Source organism: Nipponia nippon, unplaced genomic scaffold, assembly GCF_047370975.1.
Source record: "Nipponia nippon isolate SJK-2023a ecotype South Korea unplaced genomic scaffold, ASM4737097v1 scaffold_2, whole genome shotgun sequence".
Taxonomy (NCBI): domain Eukaryota; kingdom Metazoa; phylum Chordata; class Aves; order Pelecaniformes; family Threskiornithidae; genus Nipponia; species Nipponia nippon.
In genome coordinates, this window is record NW_028262336.1 from 65,543,933 (window position 1) to 65,563,387 (window position 19,455).

The following is a 19,455-nucleotide window of genomic DNA, read 5'->3' on the forward strand; positions in this document are numbered from 1 at the left end:
AAGTAATACTATCAGAGTTTCTGAGAAGAAAATTCTTGAAAAATATGTTGTTGAGAAATATGAAAATACAGAAATACAAGGTACTTGTTGCAGAAGCAATACAAATGTGCAGGATGGTCATATGCAATGATTGCTATGGCTCACTGGATAATAATGGCAAATAACATTGTGTAATTTTTGCAAGTTCACACATAGCTAAAATAAAACTTCTTGATCAAAAAAAAATCTACTCTATTGTTGACATGTGAGCTACACTTTCAATGGAAAAAAGAATCAAACAGCTGGCTGAGAACATATTATTTTTGTAACCACTTACACAGCAGAACATGGAAATACCAAAATGTTGTTGATGATAGTTTTCAGTGCTACACATCCCTCCTTAATTTGGTTTTTTTAAGACAGGAAAGAACAGTGTCAGAAACACCTGTAACATAAAAAGGAAATTTAAATTAAATTATTTCAGTTTTGACAATGTATCAGCTAGTGATAACATTAGTGTTTGGGGGACATTTATCTGCAAATTAACACAAAAGGAGAACTGATTTTTTCCTCCAGTATTAGTCATGTGATATAATCTGCAACCTGATAAAGTAAGCCAGACAGAAGTCATAATTTGATCCTAGATGTTGCAATCAAAGTTTCTTACCTTTCAAAGGAATTTAAAAATAACATGATACTTCAGCGAATACCTTGATTACATGTAAATATTGAGGCATATCTGTACAGACGGTTGTTGCTATAACCCTGCAGTTCAAAGAAGCCTCAGCTACTTTTCCTGTCAAACCCAAGTTTGGGTTTTCACAAACCTTCTTATTTTTCTTTCAGCCTGTGTGTTTGAAAAATGTGTAAGGAATAAATATGCAGAAAGCTACAGTGAAGAACAACCTCTTTGGGGGAACATTAACTTTGCAGAGTTCAATGCTCCATAGCTGGGAACTTAAAGAAAGGGAATTTGCTGATCTGACTTAAACTCAGTGCCCTTGTACCTATGCATTATGAAATAGTACTTAATTACAGAAACGTAAGATCATCTGTGCTCCTGGAAAACTCCTGCCTTATTCCATGTAAGGAATGGATATCTCTTCCTGAATGGATAGCTATATGTTCTTCTTTGTTACACCAAAATTTATCATTACTTTAAGGTTTCTTTTCCTTAATGTGTGATTTTTAGAGAAACTCTTAACTGCATAGAGACAAGTAAGTGAAATAGATAATATTATTCACAGCTAACACTATGTATTTACTTGCAATGATTGTATTTAAATACCTGTAATGATAATTCTGCCTGTTCCTTATGGAATAGGACATGGCTTGGGACAATTGAAATGAGAGTCCTTGCAGGAGTCCTAACGCAGAGGCAACTGAAGGAGAAGGTTTGCCTTTACATTTCCCAACTAGGACCAAATGTAAAATCACAGTAGATAGCCAGAGAACATCCAGGTTAAACCCTGTCCCTCATCAGTAGATCTTGGAGCTGCCGGATTTGCTAAGCATGATACCTTCACAAAACAGGACAAGAAAGAAAAGGGGATGGGACAAGTAAGAAGGAGTTAATAATCTTCAATCTTGTCTGTCATCTCTCCCTGCAAAATTTCAAAGTTCAGTTATAAGCCTTGTACTCATGCAGCCAGGAAAGTAAACATCATTAGCATGAATTTAAAGTGCTGTCAGCATACCCCTCCTGATCAATCAAGTAGATAAGGAAAAACAAAACAAACAAAACAAAGCCATTTAGAATATACTTCATTTTGTCAGTTGAAATAATAAACATGTTTTACAAAGTTGCAGCCTGACCTAAGCTAGATTCATCGAGTAATTAGCCGCTATGAACCTCTCTTTTGGTTTACTCAGTTCCACACTTTGGGGTTACTGGCCTGTGATTGCTACTGACCTTTTTCTAAGGACGTCTTTGTCCCTGTCTTAGGAACCCTTCCTGCTAATAATGTTCGAGTATTTTTTCCATATCACTTCTGACATCTCATTTTGCCGTGTATTCACACTGAGGGCGCTACCACATCAATTCTTTTACCCTGCTGTTTCCAGCATTGTCACTTACAGCCTTGAGCCTTCTTTTCTGACACAGCTAGAAGATGGCAGCTGAGTGCAAAAATCTTTCTGCAGAGATTTCCATGGGTAATGTTGATTCTCCAGGTGGCTGCAGTGGTATGCAGAAAGGTTTAGAGCTCCTTTTTATAGTTGCTCATATCAGTATGCTTTGACTCCTGGGGCCACAGTCATACTGAGAGTAATCAAAATACTGGCACTTCCCAGACTACACGTGGGTTTGTAACTTGTCCTACCAGCTAGTAACTTTCATACATGTGAAGCTGTGAACCCTTCAGGGAATAAAGGAAATTATTTTTTTAAAATATGTTTCTGTCCTTGCTATGCAGTCTTTTCTAAAGTTCAGCAACTGCTGTTGGAACCATTCACGTGAACGGGTTTAATCAGGCCTGCAGACTACAATTATGTAAGCACGATGCAATTTTCTGGGACAAAAATATGGAGCAAGTTCAGCATTTCATTACCTGTCCAGAATCTCAATCCATATGTAGGCGAAGGCTGACTAAACTTGGTAGGTAGCTGATTGTAACAGGAACCAAAGGTGTCTGGATATGATGGTGACATTCCTTAACCTCTGTTAGCTGGATGAGTTGTCTAGTCCCGGAGCACATTGTGCCTAGCTTAGAATATAGACTTGCAGTGATTAAAATATATCTATATATATACACACATATGTTTACTTCTTACTGGATTTTTCTATACTGCCAAATCTGCTTAATCTAAACTGTTTTCCCCAAGTATGGAGTAGCAGGTTATTTTCAGGCCATGGGAAAGTAGCTCAAGCCAAATGGATGCAGAGTAGAGCTCCAACAAAGCAGGGTACGCTTGCGTGGTGTGGTTTACTAAGTACAGACACAAAGATGAGCGGCTGAACGACAAACCACACAAGCTAGGGAAGCCACGTACACTGTGGGAACTTCATCGCTTACTTGGGATACTACAACACCCAGTCACTAGCGAGAATTATCTTTTTATCTCTTCTCCAATGCTGCTGCATTCACATTTTCTAAACAGGGGCTATTAACTGTTTTGTGAGCGGTTAGGGGTTTTTTAAAACTTACTGTCTGGATCCGGAAAAGCAGAGCTGCTAGCTTTGCTGGGAATGGTGTTTCTCACTGGTATTTCTCAATGAACAGACTCACCCATGCTGTCTTAAAAATAGTAGGCACACTATATCCACACACACCTTCTATATCCACACACACCTTATCCCTTTCTTGGTCCTATTGCACTTTGCTTCCCCCTAACAATTTTTCATTGACCTCCCTGCAGCCAGCAAAAAGAACCTCAGGCAAGAAAACTGACACATTTATGATACACAAAATAATAAAAATATGTCTTCCATTCTTGGACAGATAAAGAATCCTTGCGGCCCCCACAGGCAGCCGAGGAAATACTTCCAGGCACAAACATTATCAAAGGCTTTCTCCTGGTGCTCCTTCCCCAGTTCTGGCCTAAAAGTAACAACAGGCTTGCGGGTGGTATGTGAGGAGCTAGACCACATTTCAGCGCTGCTGATATGCCAAGCACATGTGGCATAGTGCATATTTCACAGCTCTGGGAAACATAAAGCCATCCCAGAGTAATTTCTGATAAGGCTGAAAATTTTGCTGGTATTGTTATTTAACAACAACCGCTCTGCAAACACAAGTAGGGAAGCCTTCCTCACTAAAATACAGGGTATAAGACAAGCGAAGCTTTGAATGCCGCAGCCTGTGAACCACTTGTCTGCTGTCTTCATCTGCCTTTGCAGGGAACACATCTAAATGCCTACCCTTAAAGGGAAGTCACTATTTTAAGGACTTACTCTGGCAGCAGCGGGATGGCAATTTCTACCAAACACATTCACCGTAATGTAAAAACTTCAGGGATATGGGTCAGATGCAAAAGGGGGGAAAAAAGTTACATAAGGTACATTTCCTTTGCGCCAGGTGGTAGGTAGGAAGGGTATGAGCTTCACCGGTCTGAACGTCACCGAAGTCTGCCCTCCTGCACGCTACCACTGCCACCAACTCCTTCGGAAGTAAAGGATCAAAAGTAAATAGTACCCTTTTCTGCTGACCACAACACCAAGCACATGCACTTTTCAGATTTGAGGGTTTATGCATTAGTTTCTTTGTACGCCTTTAAAGGCAGCATGATAGAATCTGCCCAGAAGAGAGCAGCATTGATACCCCGTGAAGGACAACCAAGGTATCATCTATTGCCAGACAGTAGGCTGGTTCATATCATCAGCCACAATACGGGGATGCAATTATTTTTACAAATTAGCATGGAAATTTAGGAATTATTTCTATTAATCAATTAACATTCTAAGTAGCTTCCTTAACAGGAGTTACGTCAAGTTTCTTAATAGGAGCCTTTGTGTGAAACAGGCATAAATCTGAGTGAACCACACAGTTATTATGCTTGTATTAGAGCAACAGAAACTGTATATAACATTTAAGATTTGCTGACAGTAAAAATGCACTGTGGTATACACAAGGCTACCCTTGATGCACTGCAGATGTACCCTTAATTAACCACAGAAACAATCTGCTGTTTGCGGGGAACTTCTGGCAGATCCATTTTAAAAGGAACATGCACCGAAGAGCCTGGCCTTGCCAGCTGAAGTATAACCCTGTTACCAAACGAGCCTGCGGCTTCAGGATTTAGAGGAGAAGGGGGTACTCCGCCTAACTGAGGCTTCCCTCTTCTCTCCCGTGGGACAGCATCACCTCCTTCTATTCACAGCTCTGCCAAGGATTTTCTATGCGACTTTGACCAAGTCACTGGGGCAGAGCTGTTTGCAGAGCATGCTTCTGCCTACGTTCCGCCAAGGCAACGCTGGCGGGACGTCAAAGCACAGGCTTGGCACAGGCACCGGCCGGCTCTCCCGGGGCTGGTTTGTAATCAGGTTCCAGTCCTGCCAGTACCCGAGCGTGTTCGTGACGCCGCACAGTAATTTGAGCAGGACCACCCTCCTGCAAGAGAAGCCCTGCGCCTGCTGAAGCACAGAATTTTCCCACCAAAAAAAAAATATTTTGTCTTGCTGTCACGAACTTTTACAACCCTGTGATGGCAATTAAACCAAATACAAATCTCTGTATTTTTTCCCTGCCATTGGAGCTGAACTACTTCTACATTTCTGTGTGGGTGATTGCCTTTGATCCCGCAGAGAGGAGGTAGCTTTCTTGAGGAGTGTGCTGGGAGGGAACAACCGTTGATCGCCCCTGTGAAATCCCATCTGTTGTCTTCAGCAACTCTTACTCGCTGGCTGAACGAGATAATGTTTCTCCGGCAGTAGCTGTAATTTTCCAAGCACTTTGCTGGGTATAAAGTCAGAACTTGATTCAAAAAGGACAAGCAGGGGTATAATTTTGCTCTCGCAGCGTGTTACGAATTAGGCTGCTGGCAGTGAGGTAGGGCAGAGCCCGTGTGGGTTTCAGGGTTTGTTCGACACCTCTGAAGACATAGAGCCATGGGCTGATGTTAGAGGTGGGTTCTGGAAATGCGGAAGGCTTTTTGGCTATTATTTTGGGTATTATTACTCCATGTTTTTGACAACCTGCCATTTATTATTTAAATCATATTTAAATGACTGTTAGTCTATGGTGGGAACTAAGTCAGCAGAAGATGAAGTTTGTAATATTTCAGTGTAAGAAAGCATTGACTTTAATGAATTATTTGGGGAAATTAAATGGAAGAGTGCGAGGATTTGGGGGCAAAAAAGCCCAACCAAGTGAACTTAAATACTAATACAACCTCCTCTTCTCGCTGGTTACGGGGAAATCCCTTCGGTTTGAAGGGCCGTACCTGAAGCCACTCTCACCCTACGTTAGCGAGCCATTTCCCTCCCACTAAAAGGTTTGAATTTCTTCCCAGACGTGACAGAGATGTGCGAAACGCACAAATCTACAGCAGTATCAGAACAGACCAACATCTGCCGGTCCCCCCGCCCGGGGCGCGGAGCGGAGGGGGGCCGCGCAGGCCGGGCGCAGCCGCGGCGCTCGGGGGAGGCCGCCCCGCCAGCACCCGGCCCCGCGGGCGCGGAGCTGCCCTGCCCGGCGCCCGGCCCCTGGCGGGGGAGGCGGGACCCGGCGGCCGCCCCCGCCCCTCGGAGGGCGGCAGGGGAGTTGAACTTGGGAACGGCTCCATATGGGGCCGCGGCCGCGGCGCTGCTCGGCCTGAGCAGAGCGCAGCCCGCGGCTGAGGCGCCGCGCTCCCCGCCGGGGGGAGGCCGAGCGCGGACGGCCGATGGAGAGGCGAGAGGACGGGCGGGACTGGGCGTACAGGTAGGGCTGCTGGCGGCGGCGCTTCGCTTCCCCCGCCCCGGGCCCGTGTGGCGGCCGCCGGCTCTGAGGCGGGTGCCTGGCAGCGGCCCCCGGCGGGTCCGGCGTGCCCGCCCCCCTGCCGGCACCGACCGCGGCCGCCTGCCCGCTCCCGCCGGGGCTCTCCCGGGGCGGGGGGTCCCGTTTAAAAATACCGCCTTTACAACTTCCCTGTGAACCTGCAGCGCTCTGAGGGAGTGAGGGAGCGAGCCGGGAGCGGGAGCGGTGCTGGCAGCGCCTTGCAGGGACTTTGGGGGTTTGTGGTAGTCCCTTACGATAGCCTTTCCCCCTGCTGGTATCTTGCCGAGAAACGCGAAGGGCTGGGGCAGAGAGGGGCCGTGGCGGAGGGTGAATTTGGAGCCGCTGAAGCCGGGGAGAGGGAAATGTTCCTCCCAGAGCGCTTGGGGTCCTGAGAGGACGGCCGCGGGCAACGGCCGGGGGCGGCGGGAAACGGCGGAGGGGCTCCGCGGGGAGAGGCCTCACCCCCCTGGGGGAGAGCCCCGGCCCGGCCCGGCGGGCGCTGCGGCTGTTAACGTAGGGGCACCTGGGAGTAACGATAACCTTCACCGCCCCCAGGCAGGTTAGGGAAGGTGACTTCCTTAAAACCGTGCTTCCCGACTCTTTATTTTCCCTTTCTACCTCAGGAATGGAGTTGAGCATGAAATGAATCTGTACTTGCTGCCCGGACAGTCGCAGTCATAAATATATGTTTTCGTGGAGGTGTTAGGATTTTCTTGAGCGTTCTCAACGTTCTGTGTCTTCAGAGAAACCTGTATCAGGGATTTCAGTGTTTTTTAGACCTGTGTGTTTTGTGTCAAATTTCAGGAGTACATGAACGCAAAGGTGACTCTTCTAACTGCCCATTAGGTAATAGCAATTTGAGGTCTGAATATTAAAATTTTCCTCCTCTGATTCATGCTTTACTACCCGTGATGATCCCGTGAGCTGGAGTTTACCCAAGGCTGTGCCCGTGCCGCTCCATGGGCAAACTCCTCCATGAATGAAATGGGCAGTGTTTTTGGAAGTTAAGTCTCGACGTCTGTCTTGCAAACTTTTCTGCGTGGACAGACCCCTCTGCCTGTTTAACTTCTATGAAGCCTATGAGTGCTCTGGGCTTGAGTGATAATCAGCAGGTATAAAGCTTCCTGGGAAGTTGCCATAAGTCTAGTTTAGCAAGGTGACTTGATATATCAAGCTAGAACAGAATCAGACTTGCAGTTCTGAAACTCCATCAGTGCCGTGCTGTCCGAGATCGTGTGATGTAACATTGAAAAATTGTTAAAGATAATCAAAGAAACATTTTTGATACTGCATAGGAAGAAGGTTGACACAAGGATTTGTGGTTTTTTTCCCAAACCGTATACTTTCATGAAGATAATTTCAGAAATAAGCCCTTGTAAAAATAATTTCTGTAAGTTGTTCTTTTTGTTGTCATTTTTCTGTGCAGAACTGTGTGGAAAGTGAGTTCAGGCCATATTTGAGCTGTTGTGCCATACCTTTGTACTTTTCAACTGTTTGTATGACAGAGAAAAATACCTCCCAGGCTTCTGTGTGGTCATAATTGGGGTCAATTTTGCACACAACGGATTCTTTGCTCTAAAAACGCCTTACTTCCAAAAGTAGTGAAATCTGTAAGACTGACTGAACAGTGCATGTTTAAATTCATTTACTTAAACAGCTTTGCTATGCTAAATGGAGTGTAACAGTTTGTGTAAAGTAGGTTTTTGTTGGGAGGAGGGAGTTTTGAGCTGCTTTTAGAAATAGCAACTGGAAGTTATTTAAAGCATACTTGCATATTTTTTTTTTCCACTGTAGGTATGTGGAAACATTTGTACAAGAATTCTTCTTTATTTTGTAGGGTTGATCCGTATGGGTTTGAAAGGCCAGACGACTTTGATTATGCATCCTATGAAGCATTCTTTTCCAGATATCTAGTGGTACTCACTAGAAGAGCAATAAAATGGTCCAAGCTCCTAAAGGGGAATAAGAGCATACAGAAGAGTTTAAAAGGTGAGCTGTATGTCTGTTTATAGGTTAAAGTGCATTGTGTTGGAACCAACATAAATGGTATTAAATTGGTTTGCATTTTTGAATGTTAGATACTTTTGTCTTTTGTTAGATATTTTTGTCTTCAAATGAAAAACAGTAGTATAAACAGTAATAATGCATGAGCAAGTATGCTGTTGTTAGGGTGATCATTGATTTGATTTAAAGCTTGCAAAGGAGTAATCCTTCTTTGGCATACTCTATAATATCTTATTACATCAGTAACCCAGAGATTATGGCCACTGGCACTTCAAGATGCTGTTTTACAGCTGTTGTATTGCACTCTGCTCTGTGCTCTCTTTAGAAAGACAGGAGGTTATGTAGAAGACACTGTCTTGAACCCCAGGGATCAGCATGTTAGGGCTCTCAGTTGCTGACTCTTTGACAGTTTTTTAGGTTGCTGAGATTTTTCTAGCTCTCCTTATCCTCCTTTTGTAAAATGACATTCAGCTTACAGCTAAAAAGGTGTGTACTAAGAACCGATGCTAAATGCCTTGCGAAGTGAAGAAAGTAAAATTAATGCTGGAGCTAATGCAACATTGGATAAAATGCTGATGGAACTGTTAATGGCCGCTTCAAAAAGCAAGAAAACCTCTAGTAATGTTTTATCTTGCAAGAGAGACAGGGAGAAATAAATGGAGGGAGTCAGAAGGTGGCAGGGAACCCTGTGAAACTGAAGGGTGGGGGGTTTTCTTCCCACTCTTTCTCTGCGTTATTTTTTCATATAAGCATCTACGTTTTCCTCTTTGCTCTTAATGATGCTATTCAGCTTGGTTTCTCTTGGAGTCTGTTGGAGTTGGGCAGAGTTCTCTCTAAGTATGTTAAACTAAGTAAAACTAAGCAAAATTTAGTCAGGCACTGACTGTAACATAGCTGAATATTTAGAGCTGTGCTTCAGGTGCAGACTTTGACTGCTAATTCTGGTGGGTTTGTTGTTTTGGGGTAGTTTTTTTTCTTGGCATCAAGAATAGGATGATAACTAGTGAGACATTTTAAGTACAACAGTGTATTTAGTGTACGGATGTCTGTTTTGAGGCTGAGGAATCCCAGAAAATGTAGGTTTGAGCTATAGCTGCTAGATCATATGCTGCTAACCAGAAAGTAGCTATTTCTACTCTCTTCTTTTTCTTCCAAATGTAAAGAAGCCTTTGTTTAGTGTGTCAAGTTTGAATATAGCGATAACTGTGCGGTGTTTTGAATTAGTGAGGATTTTGAGATTCTGCAGAACTTCTAGTTGTTGTGGAAAAATAATCTCAGGTTTTGATTCATCTCCTCCTTCTCTTAAAATACGTGAATTGTGATGGTGGCGGCTTTTAGCAATTTCTGTGAGCTTGTTACATTTCTCTTCCCTTGTGTTCCCTGTTCCAGCATTGTAGACACAGAATGCTACTACGATACAAACAGTGTAAATGCCTTTGGTCTTATTTCAGAGCCAAGACTTTGACAAAGTCTCTCAACTTGTCCACCAGGCTTCAGTACTGATGGTCATGCTGCCCCGCTAGTCACGTAGTGGCGGTAACCATTAACGTGGTTTTAATCGTCTCTAACAGGCTACCGTTTGTGAAAAATGGGATGCCATAAAGCCACTGAGTGGACACAGGCAGTAGCTCTTGACTGTAGCAAGCCCTTGTGGGCTGATGCATCATCTTTGACGTTACTAGCTTTTGCTAAAGATAGTTGGGTTTGTAGACTATGCATTCTCATACATATATATGTAATTCTGAGGAGAGTGACTGAAATAAATAATGTTGAGGAAATGTAGTCTGAGTGTAAATTCGAAGTTGTTACTGCTTTCCTCATTATCCTCAACTGATATCTCAGAAGAGGAGAGCAACAGGTTAACCTGTACGATTACTGATTCTTAAATACTTCCCTTCTTATATCAGTATTAAGATTGAAGTCTCTGGCATATGCACTTAGAATTATGTAAGCAGTTGTTTAGGTGTGCGCTTTATCCTGCGAAATGATCCTGCAGTGCTTTCCTTGCAGGCAGTCAGAGAGCAGAAGGGCTGCCTGGTGGTGCACTGAATTTCCCTCCTCCAGGACCTGACTTCATCGCCCTGAAGCTTTGCTCAGGAGCTGCTGGTTTTGATTAACTTCCCCTCTGCTGCAAGTCGTCCATAAGCTAGAACTGAGAAGAATATTTGATTTGCCCCTTCCCCCGCAGACGCAATAGCTGTATCTGCGAACCCGTATCCTTATTTCGAATTCTACTGGGGCCTTGTCAAAATGTGTCCTGCTGTGAGTAAATGTGAGAGAGGCATTGTACGTGTGGTGTCTCAGTAGCTCCACACCCGTTTATCTTTACACATAGAGAAGCTCATAATTCCTGTCCAGGTGAACAGGAAGAAGTGATGACTTGTGTTAATTTTCCAGTTTGGAAATGTGGCGTGTTCACATGCTACTGTGTTTACCTTGCATCCAGGGTGGTATGTATGTATATAATTCTGTTCTACTGTAAAGGAAAATAATTAGACTACACTTTAACAACGGTAATTAGGCAGTGTGTCCTGTTGTTCTGGATTACAGCCTTCCGGTAGGGCGGGTCATGGGCATTTTGGCTGACAGTTCCTTTTGCTTATTCTCCAGTCTCTTCCTTTTTGTTATTTTCTAGTATTTTGTTTCCCCCTCTACCCTTGTTATCCTCACTGTCTCCTCTGCACATGTGCATTTTCAGTCAGTGTTCGGTCACTTGCCTCCTCTCTCTCTCTGCCACTACTGAGATCCTCTTAATTTTGCTTTTCTCCATTTAGCTGCTATCTTTACGGGATCAAAAGACAGCTTTCTGTTCTGGCTTGTTTACAGGCAGGTGACAAACTGTCTGACATAATTGCCCAAAGTAGCTTAATTTTGACCAAAAGCATGCTACATAAAAGAATTTGGCTGTAAGTGGATTAGTCAAAACTGACCAGTAGCAGAAGGTGCTTTCTAGTCTTTGAGGCTGATAAAATACAGTGAAAGATGAAAGTAATGGTACTAAACAGTGGTTATAGCAGGAACACTTCTGTTCCAGCCCAGGGGCTGGAGGAAGGAACGAGCATCTTAGAAAGTCAGTTTTCGTGTTTGACTGTAACTTGAACATTTACAGCACAGATCTGCTTTGTTTCTTCTGTGATGTGTTCATAAAATAAAACTTTCAATTCCTTGTTGTATGCTGTTTTCAGATCTTCTGTAGAATTTTTCCTCTAGGGTCCAAGTTAGTTTCCTCGCATTCAACAGTAATTGTTAGTTACTGAAAAAGTAACTGACAAGTGCAGATGCTTCTCAAAATCACACTTGTCTAATATTTTAGATGCAATTTTTGTTTTTAAATGGGGGTTTCCTACATAAACTTAGTCTATGGTGTAGAGCAAAACAATGTTAATGGGGGGAAAAGGTAAATACAACTTTATCTAGAAGCAAAAAACTCCAAAATTCTCATATTATACCATTAAACAAGGACAGGCAGGTTTAAAGTGATTTACTTATTTTTAAATCTTGTTACTGTAAGTAGTGCACAGTATTGTAACTTCAAGAGAAAAATATATTTTCCTTTAGGTATTTAGCAGCACTTCCAGACTACTACCCTGTTTTTTCTTGTAACAAGAAAAACATATTAATAAAGTGAGACTCTAAACCTGTAGAAACTGGCACTGAGTGTCAGAGGTAATAGGATTATTACAGCTGCTTTTGTTTGCTTAAAAATTGATGTTTCACATTTTATTAATGAACAGAGGCAAAAACTTCACATGAAGATATTTCTTTACTACATGTGTTTTAAAGCTTAGACTGTGTTGTGTACACTATGGTTGTCTTGGGAGTGATTCTGTGTGCGGATACTCAGGGCTTGGTGGTATTCAGCAGTGCTACTTTGGAGATCAAGCCCTTGGTTTACAATTGGAGTCAGATGTGTGATTGGAGGCACATGCACAATCCGGCTCCATCTGTGAAAGCTTCTTAAATGTCACAGTGGGAGGATGTTCTATGGCGTGGACTGTTGTGGGCTTTTTGGTTCCTGAGGATAATGTGGAAGAGGGCCTATAAAAAACCAAAATAAATACATATTTGTATAAAACAATACAAAATAATATATGTATATATAAAACACATTAAATTGCAACTGTCCTTATTTTCAAAACTGCATTGCTGCTTCTCTATGCCAGTTTGCAGATCCTGGCAAGTATGATAATGGTGTGAGGAAGAAAAGCACCATGTAAAGGGCTTTTCCGTTCCTCAGGGAGTGGGAGTGCTGGGGTAGGTAGTCGCTTGGGGTGATACAAGCCTCTGGCTGTTTATTACCATGAGAACGATGACACTGAGGAATAATGAGTGTATGCTGTGCTGCAGGGTTGCTTTCCCCTTGTGCCAGTGTCAAAGGCTTGTCCCTGCTTTTCTTGAATTTAATGTGTATTGTTGGATGTGGATGTTGGCTATGCTTTCAGAATTGACAGTTGTTCCAGAAAAAAATACCATTAGAATTATATGTTAGAATATGATAACCCAGTAATTTAGCCAGTAAGTTGGCTTCTAGAGGCATTTGCAGGCTCATCTGAATGTCTCTTCTTGTTGACCTAAATGGGACTGGTTCCTCATACTCATTCCTGCATTTGCTATGTCCATCTGTAGGATTTCTTGAGCATTAGAGTTCAAAATCTTGTAAAAAAGATGAAGTGGGGATTATTAAACAACCATGGAAACAAGTAAATTATTTCCAGTCTGTCTAAAAGAATATTGTAGTTAAAGTTACTTTACAGCTAGAACAGTAGAGACTGTAACCCATAGTATAAATCCTCATCAAAAAACGAAACAAAAACTATACCCTGAAGACCAGGTGTTTATTGCAGATATTAAGGGTAGGAGTGTTTCTTTGGGAGAAAGTACCAGATTTTAAGTGGGTGAAATGCCCATTAGAGATGCACCGATCTCTCTGTTGACAGTGGGAAAGCAGCTTTGGCTCCTAAAGGACAGGCAGCTGCAATTAGGTGGAATGTATTTAGAAGGTGGCTGGCTAAGTTGTTGTAAAACCTTGTTTCACTCTGCTGTTTTTAAGGCCTTTAATTCAGGCAGCGTTTATCTTGAGTTACAGATCTTTGTGATAGGATAAAACCAAATTAGGTGATGATATTTTGTGCATGTCTGTGGGGGGTGGGTGGAATAAAAATCCCCACTCTCATTTGAGTCCCGTAGAACTTAGGGAGTAGAAGTTGATACTCTAATTGATACAGTCTCATTCATTTAATAAGAAAAGTCTGGTTCCTTTGTTAGTTTCTTCTCCCTGGAAAAAGCAGAAGGATCTCAAACGTTCGGCTGCCTTTTTGGGTCAGAAGGGGTAATGTTGATTTAGGATTATGTGCCAATGAGCAGCATTGGCTCTGTAGTAATATTTTTTCATACCATTCCCAGGAGGAAGCTGCTTTGGCTGTCATTAGCCTGATGCTTCTTCCTGCAGTCTTGCATCCTAGTTATTAACACTGAATCATCTGCTTAAAACCCCCCCCAGAGCACACCCTGGTGATGAATATGATGCAGGAGATAAGAGCTACTTTAGATTTGAAAAGACTTCCCCAGTTATTGTAGGAAAAATCATCTGCTGCTCACTCACATCTCCAGTTCTTCCAGAGGCTCATTTAGACAGTAGTCACGTATTTCATATTTCTGAGTTTCTGCTGTGATTTTAGCGCTAAGCTGAAACCCTAGGGTTATGTTAACATAGCCATTTATGCTGGAGCATAACCAAGCAAACAGAAAGGGTGATTGTGTCAGAGGCCATTGGTAATGTAGGGAAAGAAAAAGTCAGCGCTTGTCTGACTGAAAACGGACAAAGATCAAGGGGAAACTTGGCTGTTCATATCTCCATCCGGAAAGGCGGGAAGAAGAGGAAAGGATTCAAAATCCTAATGGGGGAATGGAGGAGGGAGGAAAGCCTGAGTCTGGAGATCTGTGTGTAGAGTCTGAGTGGCAAGAACTTAGGGGTGAATCTAAAATATACTGTGTAGCTGAGAAGGAAATGCTTATCCTGAATGGTAGCATAGGAGAGAAAGCATAATAATCTCTAGTCAAGAGTTTTCCTATGACTCCTCAACTTTCTGTTGCTCATTTCCAAAAGAAAAATACAGCTGGATTTATTAAAAAAACAAACAAACGAAACCACACCAAACTTCTTGTTTTGCAGTGAAGAGATATATCAGGAAAGGCATCCCCAATGAACATCGTGCATTGATCTGGATGATTGCGAGTGGGGCCCAAACCAACATGGAACAAAACCCTGGATATTACCACAGACTGCTTGAAGGAGAGAAGAATGACAAGCTGGTTGAAGCAATCAAAACAGGTTATTGTCTTGATGACACTGTTTATCTGTGTTTATCCGTCTTATGTCCTTAAATGTTAGAGATCAAGTTATGTCATGGAAAACTTACGTTTCTGTAGCAGTGGTTTAAGTGCCGAATTAAGATGTAAATTAAATTAGCCATAAGCTCTTTAAGAGCACAGATCTTTCCAGGTTCATCATGTGGTCAAAAGCATTAAGGAAGATTAGAAATTATTTGGGAAGGAACAGAGAACAAACTAGAAAACATTATTATGTCATCTCCGAAGTGATTGAAGAGTTACAGCTTTGTACCGTGGGACCTGCCTTTGGGTCTGTTTCTCCTTACTTCTGTCCCGATAGGACACTGGAAGAGCAGCAGGGATGGTTGAAGATGCGGTCCAATGTCTGTATGAGGCAGGTGAAGTATGCTAGGGCTTCAGCTTGAGGAAAGAGCTGCTGAGAAAAGCTGTTGAGAGAGCTATATGAATTATAAATGGTGTAGAGAGGGTGAATGAGGAGCAATTGTTATTTGTTTCTTGTGAGATAAGAGCCAAGGACACTGAATGAAATTTGCCATGCTGCAACTTTAGAAGAGCGTATCACTGAACTGTGGCACTTGTTACTGGAGGGTGCTGTTGAGGCCAGAAGTATGAACTGGTTTAAAAAGGAATTTGACAAACTGAGGGGTGGGGAAATCCACCTGATGCAGGAAATCCTAAACACTAAATGTAAATCCTTGAAATAAGGGTATAGGAGGAGGACAAATACCCCTCCCCTACTAATCCAGTTTCATATGCGCTCTCTGTGAACATTGATCAGTGGCCAATATTGGTGATGGGGTATTAGGGCACCCAGACCTTAGGCTGGCCCACTGGGTCTTTAAAAGAGGCAGTAGGGGAGGACAAGCAAGTAGAAGTTTGATGTAACTGGTACTAGTCCTGAAACTTTTCAACCTGCTGCAGCAGAGATTTTGTAGAGAAGCTGATATTGGCTGAATTGCCCAATTAATTAGTCGAGAGGTTGGGCTGTGCTCTGGACAAGCACAGTGCTGAGCTGGTTTTGTTAGAATGGCAGGTGCAGTTGCCATCTTTTTCCTCTTGAAAAAGCCAGGTAGTTAAAGTTGGGGCTTTATGAGTTTTTATTTGAGTTGGATAACCATCTGAACACTTTTTGGTTTATGCTGAGTTTCTCCTCTGCCTCTCCCCGCAACAGCAGCCCTGTGGTCTTTTGGGACTACACGCCTCAGTGAGGCATTTTGGAGCATAAACTTCCATGTTCCTATGAATGTGAAGACTAGCCAGAAATCTTCAGGCTTGTATCCTGCTCAGAACTAAAAACAGTAGAGCTCTAACTATGAATACAGAGGGAGCTACTAAGATGACTTTTCAAAGCCAGCCTTGGTAAGGGCCTGGAGAAGGATCGAACTGTATTCAGTTGGGGTACAACTACTGCAAGAGGGAGTTGCAAGCAATTTATTTTCCATACTAGACAATGACATGAATGGTCATATCATGACAGTAGGTGGCTTTTCACACAGGTTATACCATGAAATAAAAATATTTCTGTGAGGGAGGAAAAATAGTGGAAGAAGATAAAGATCTATTTGTGAATTATGGAGGAAATAAAGTTTTGGAAGAGCTACTGCATTGATTGGAAAACTGCAGAAGAGGAAACTAACAAGGAGCAAGTGAGAGAAGGGATAAAAAAGAATGGGTTGGAGGGTTTTATTGGCAGAAAAAAAAAATAAAAAGAGGACCTCGGACTCCAGAGTGATAGATTTCCCTTCAGAAAGGAAGAAACAATGTGAATACATGAGGAATGGAAGGAGCAAAGTACTTAAGGTGAATGGAAACTTTGTGTTTAGTAAACTTAGTGCTCCTGTTGACTGTGCGAATTTTATAGTAGACTTCAGCTGAGGACTGTTTCAATGTGAATTGTTGTGTGACATTCAGTTTGTTTCTGCCTGTGTTGTTTTCCCATCGCTGTAGTTGCTTTTAATAGTAAACTAAGTCTTGCTGCTGTTCACTTTTCATGTCTGCAGTTTCCAAAATTTTCAGGCAATTGTGCTGTATTTAGTCCTACAGTCTAGCTGTGAAGTTATAGCCCAGGACAATGCTGCAGTTTAAAAACAAGAGAACAGCAACCATGCTTTCTTTTGTTTAAGGGGGAGGGGCAGGAGGACAAGGCCAACCAAAGACTTTATTTCAAATTCAATTTAAAACATGTGTAAGAGCCAATGTGTTCTGTTTCCTTTACATGCCCAGAAGCTCCAAACAATTTTTATGTATGTTTGGAACTTATTTTCAATATGAGAATGTCTTTAATGGGATATAATCAGGTTAAAAGGTGCAGGTAGACTGTGTGGAGAAATGGTCTAATCTTTAAAGAAAAATCTGATTAGTAACAGCAATAAAAGTCTTTCAGCTAAATAAATCTAAACTGTCTTTTCGCCATTTTTGCCCTTTAACTTGCTGATTCTTAACTGATGGGCTTTATTGCTCATTTTGTTTTCTATGATATTTGCTGTTTGAACATGCTTTTTTTTAAAGAAATGTAGGAGAGAGCAGGCTTCTTACTCTAAACATAAAAATAAGAGCTTAAAGAATGCAGGTCTCTCAATTTTGATGGAAGTTTTCATGGCTTAGTTTACATACACATTTAGAAGGGCATGCATTCCTACTGAGCTTTGTTGTTCATGCCCTATTATAGTAAATTTTAGTAGGACAAATGATGTTGGCAGGATAAAATGTGGCTGTCCTCCTAATGCAAAGGATACACGCTGGTTGCAAAAAGGCTGGGGTGTAAGTTGACATGGCTTCTTTGCAGTAAGCCCCCCTCAGGCCGAGCTGTTGAATTTCAGAGTAAGTATGTCTGTGTCTGCAAGTCCTCTTGCATGCACATGCAGCTAATACGCACATTTCCACTCTTGCGTTTCACGAGGAGGAGTTGTAGGTGCTGTGAAACCCAGGGTCTGATATTTATCAGTGAGTCCCCTGAGCCTGCGCTGAACTGGGTGACTGCTGGCATAAGGATCTGACTGCATGGATTGGGTAGTAGTTGGAGGATCTTAGTTTAGTTTATGATGGGTTCAGAAAAGCAATTCAAACAATAGCCATTGCCACTTCACTGGAGACAGTGAATATTTTACTATCAAAGCACTAATAAGCTTCTCTGAATAGGGTTAAACTATTAGTGAAGGTTGGGAATTTTCACGTGAGTTTAGGATGTTCAACCATGCAAGAGCAAGGGGAACAGCGGTGTCAGCTCTTCTGTCTGTCTGTAAGAGAAGTCATATCAGGTCATATCCAAATGGCTACCTCATCTGGTCCTCTGTCTACCGGAACAGCTAAAGGAAGAACTGGAGTGTGTAGTGATACTTCCTCAGAATGTTTTTCCTGGTCTCCAGTTATCTGTGGTTTGGGGAGTTCCTGAGTCATATGCCACATGTTTCTAGTTAATAACACTGGATGGGGAAAAAAATCACAAAAAAACTCTGGTTGCTCCTTTCTTATGTTATTTACCTTGCTTGTGATTTTGCAGATTTGTGCTGTCTTGCTCATATGCATCTCCTTCCAAACTAAGGAGCTCTAATCCACCTCGTTTTATACTACGTATGGTAGCCATTTCATGCCTGTGATCTTCCTTGTTGCCTTTCTCTTCTGCAATTTCTCCAATTCTGATACCACCTTTTGGATATGAAGAGGACTGGAATTTATGTGGGTGCTTCTCAGATTTATACAGTGGCATTATTGTTCTTTCGTAGGAAATCCTAACCCCATTTGCTTTCTTGATCGCTGCAAGCTATTGAACTGTTACTTGATGCTGGCAGTGGGGAGTGTCAGGCTCAGTTTCTCTGGGTTTAGTTGATAGCAAACTTGACCGTAACTTAAAAAAAACAAACCAAAAAAACCCCAAACGTCCAAAACAATTTCTAGTTCCAGATGTTGCAGGGAAAATCTTGAAGATGAGTCCTAAATATCCAGTTATAACAAATTTAAAATACAGTTTAAGTGTATTATTCTTATAAGTTGTAATTGATGACCTAACCACATTATTCGGGAGGTTTGCAGTGGAGTTTTTGAATGCTTGTAGTTGGCAGTTGAGGTGAATTTTTGTTCTGCTCTTTACTAAGTAAAAGAAAAAAAAAAAAAAATCTGCCTGGAAGCTATTCAGAGCAGATGCAAGTTACAGATGTAGCAGTACCAAAGAAGTGACCGTAAGTGGAGTGGAGGATGTTAGTTATAAAAATACTTGTGTAACTTACTAGGCACTGTGTCTTGGAGTGGGAAGCCCCTGAATATGAAGTTAAGAACAGAAAGGATGAGATAGTAAGATGAAGAAGGTTGACTTGTAGGTGCCTGACTTTTGAAGTACCCTAAATATGAGAAGCACAAGACTGGTACAAAAGCATTAGTTTTCTGGACAGCACATTTAAATCTCTTTGCTCCAGAAACAGCATCAACAATTGTGATTCCAGGTACCAAAATAGATGTCTGTTTTATAAACTGAGGCTAATGTGGCTTTCTGCCTATGTTTGTGTTACTGAATGAGAGGTGGAAATACTGCAGACCTGTGAAAGGGAAGAAACAAGCCAATGGTCTTCTCATGGTTGCTGCGCAGAGATAAATCAATCAGAAAGCAAGTTGGAGCTGATTCTTTCAACTGCAGGCCTTCCTCAGGTTGTGAAATTAAAGACGGGTTCAGTTTGAGTGGTCTCTGCTCTGTATGCGATGGACTTTTTGTACT

The 19,455-nt window shown here is 42.2% G+C and overlaps 1 protein-coding gene across 2 annotated transcripts in view; it reads left to right on the forward strand.

The window, feature by feature from the left end:
• Window positions 1-6,148: 6,148 nt before the first annotated feature.
• The window catches only part of GRTP1 (growth hormone regulated TBC protein 1), a 37,929-nt gene continuing 24,622 nt past the window's right edge, over window positions 6,149-19,455 (forward strand). Inside the window, exons 1-3 of one of the 2 annotated variants that reach the window (XM_087756332.1) lie at window positions 6,149-6,338; window positions 8,233-8,384; window positions 14,572-14,730. In XM_087756332.1, the coding sequence (XP_087612458.1) occupies window positions 6,301-6,338; window positions 8,233-8,384; window positions 14,572-14,730 (349 nt within the window). In that variant the 5' untranslated portion in view covers window positions 6,149-6,300. The remainder of the gene's footprint in view (window positions 6,339-8,232; window positions 8,385-14,571; window positions 14,731-19,455) is intronic. The other variant, XM_087756333.1, reaches the window with a different exon arrangement.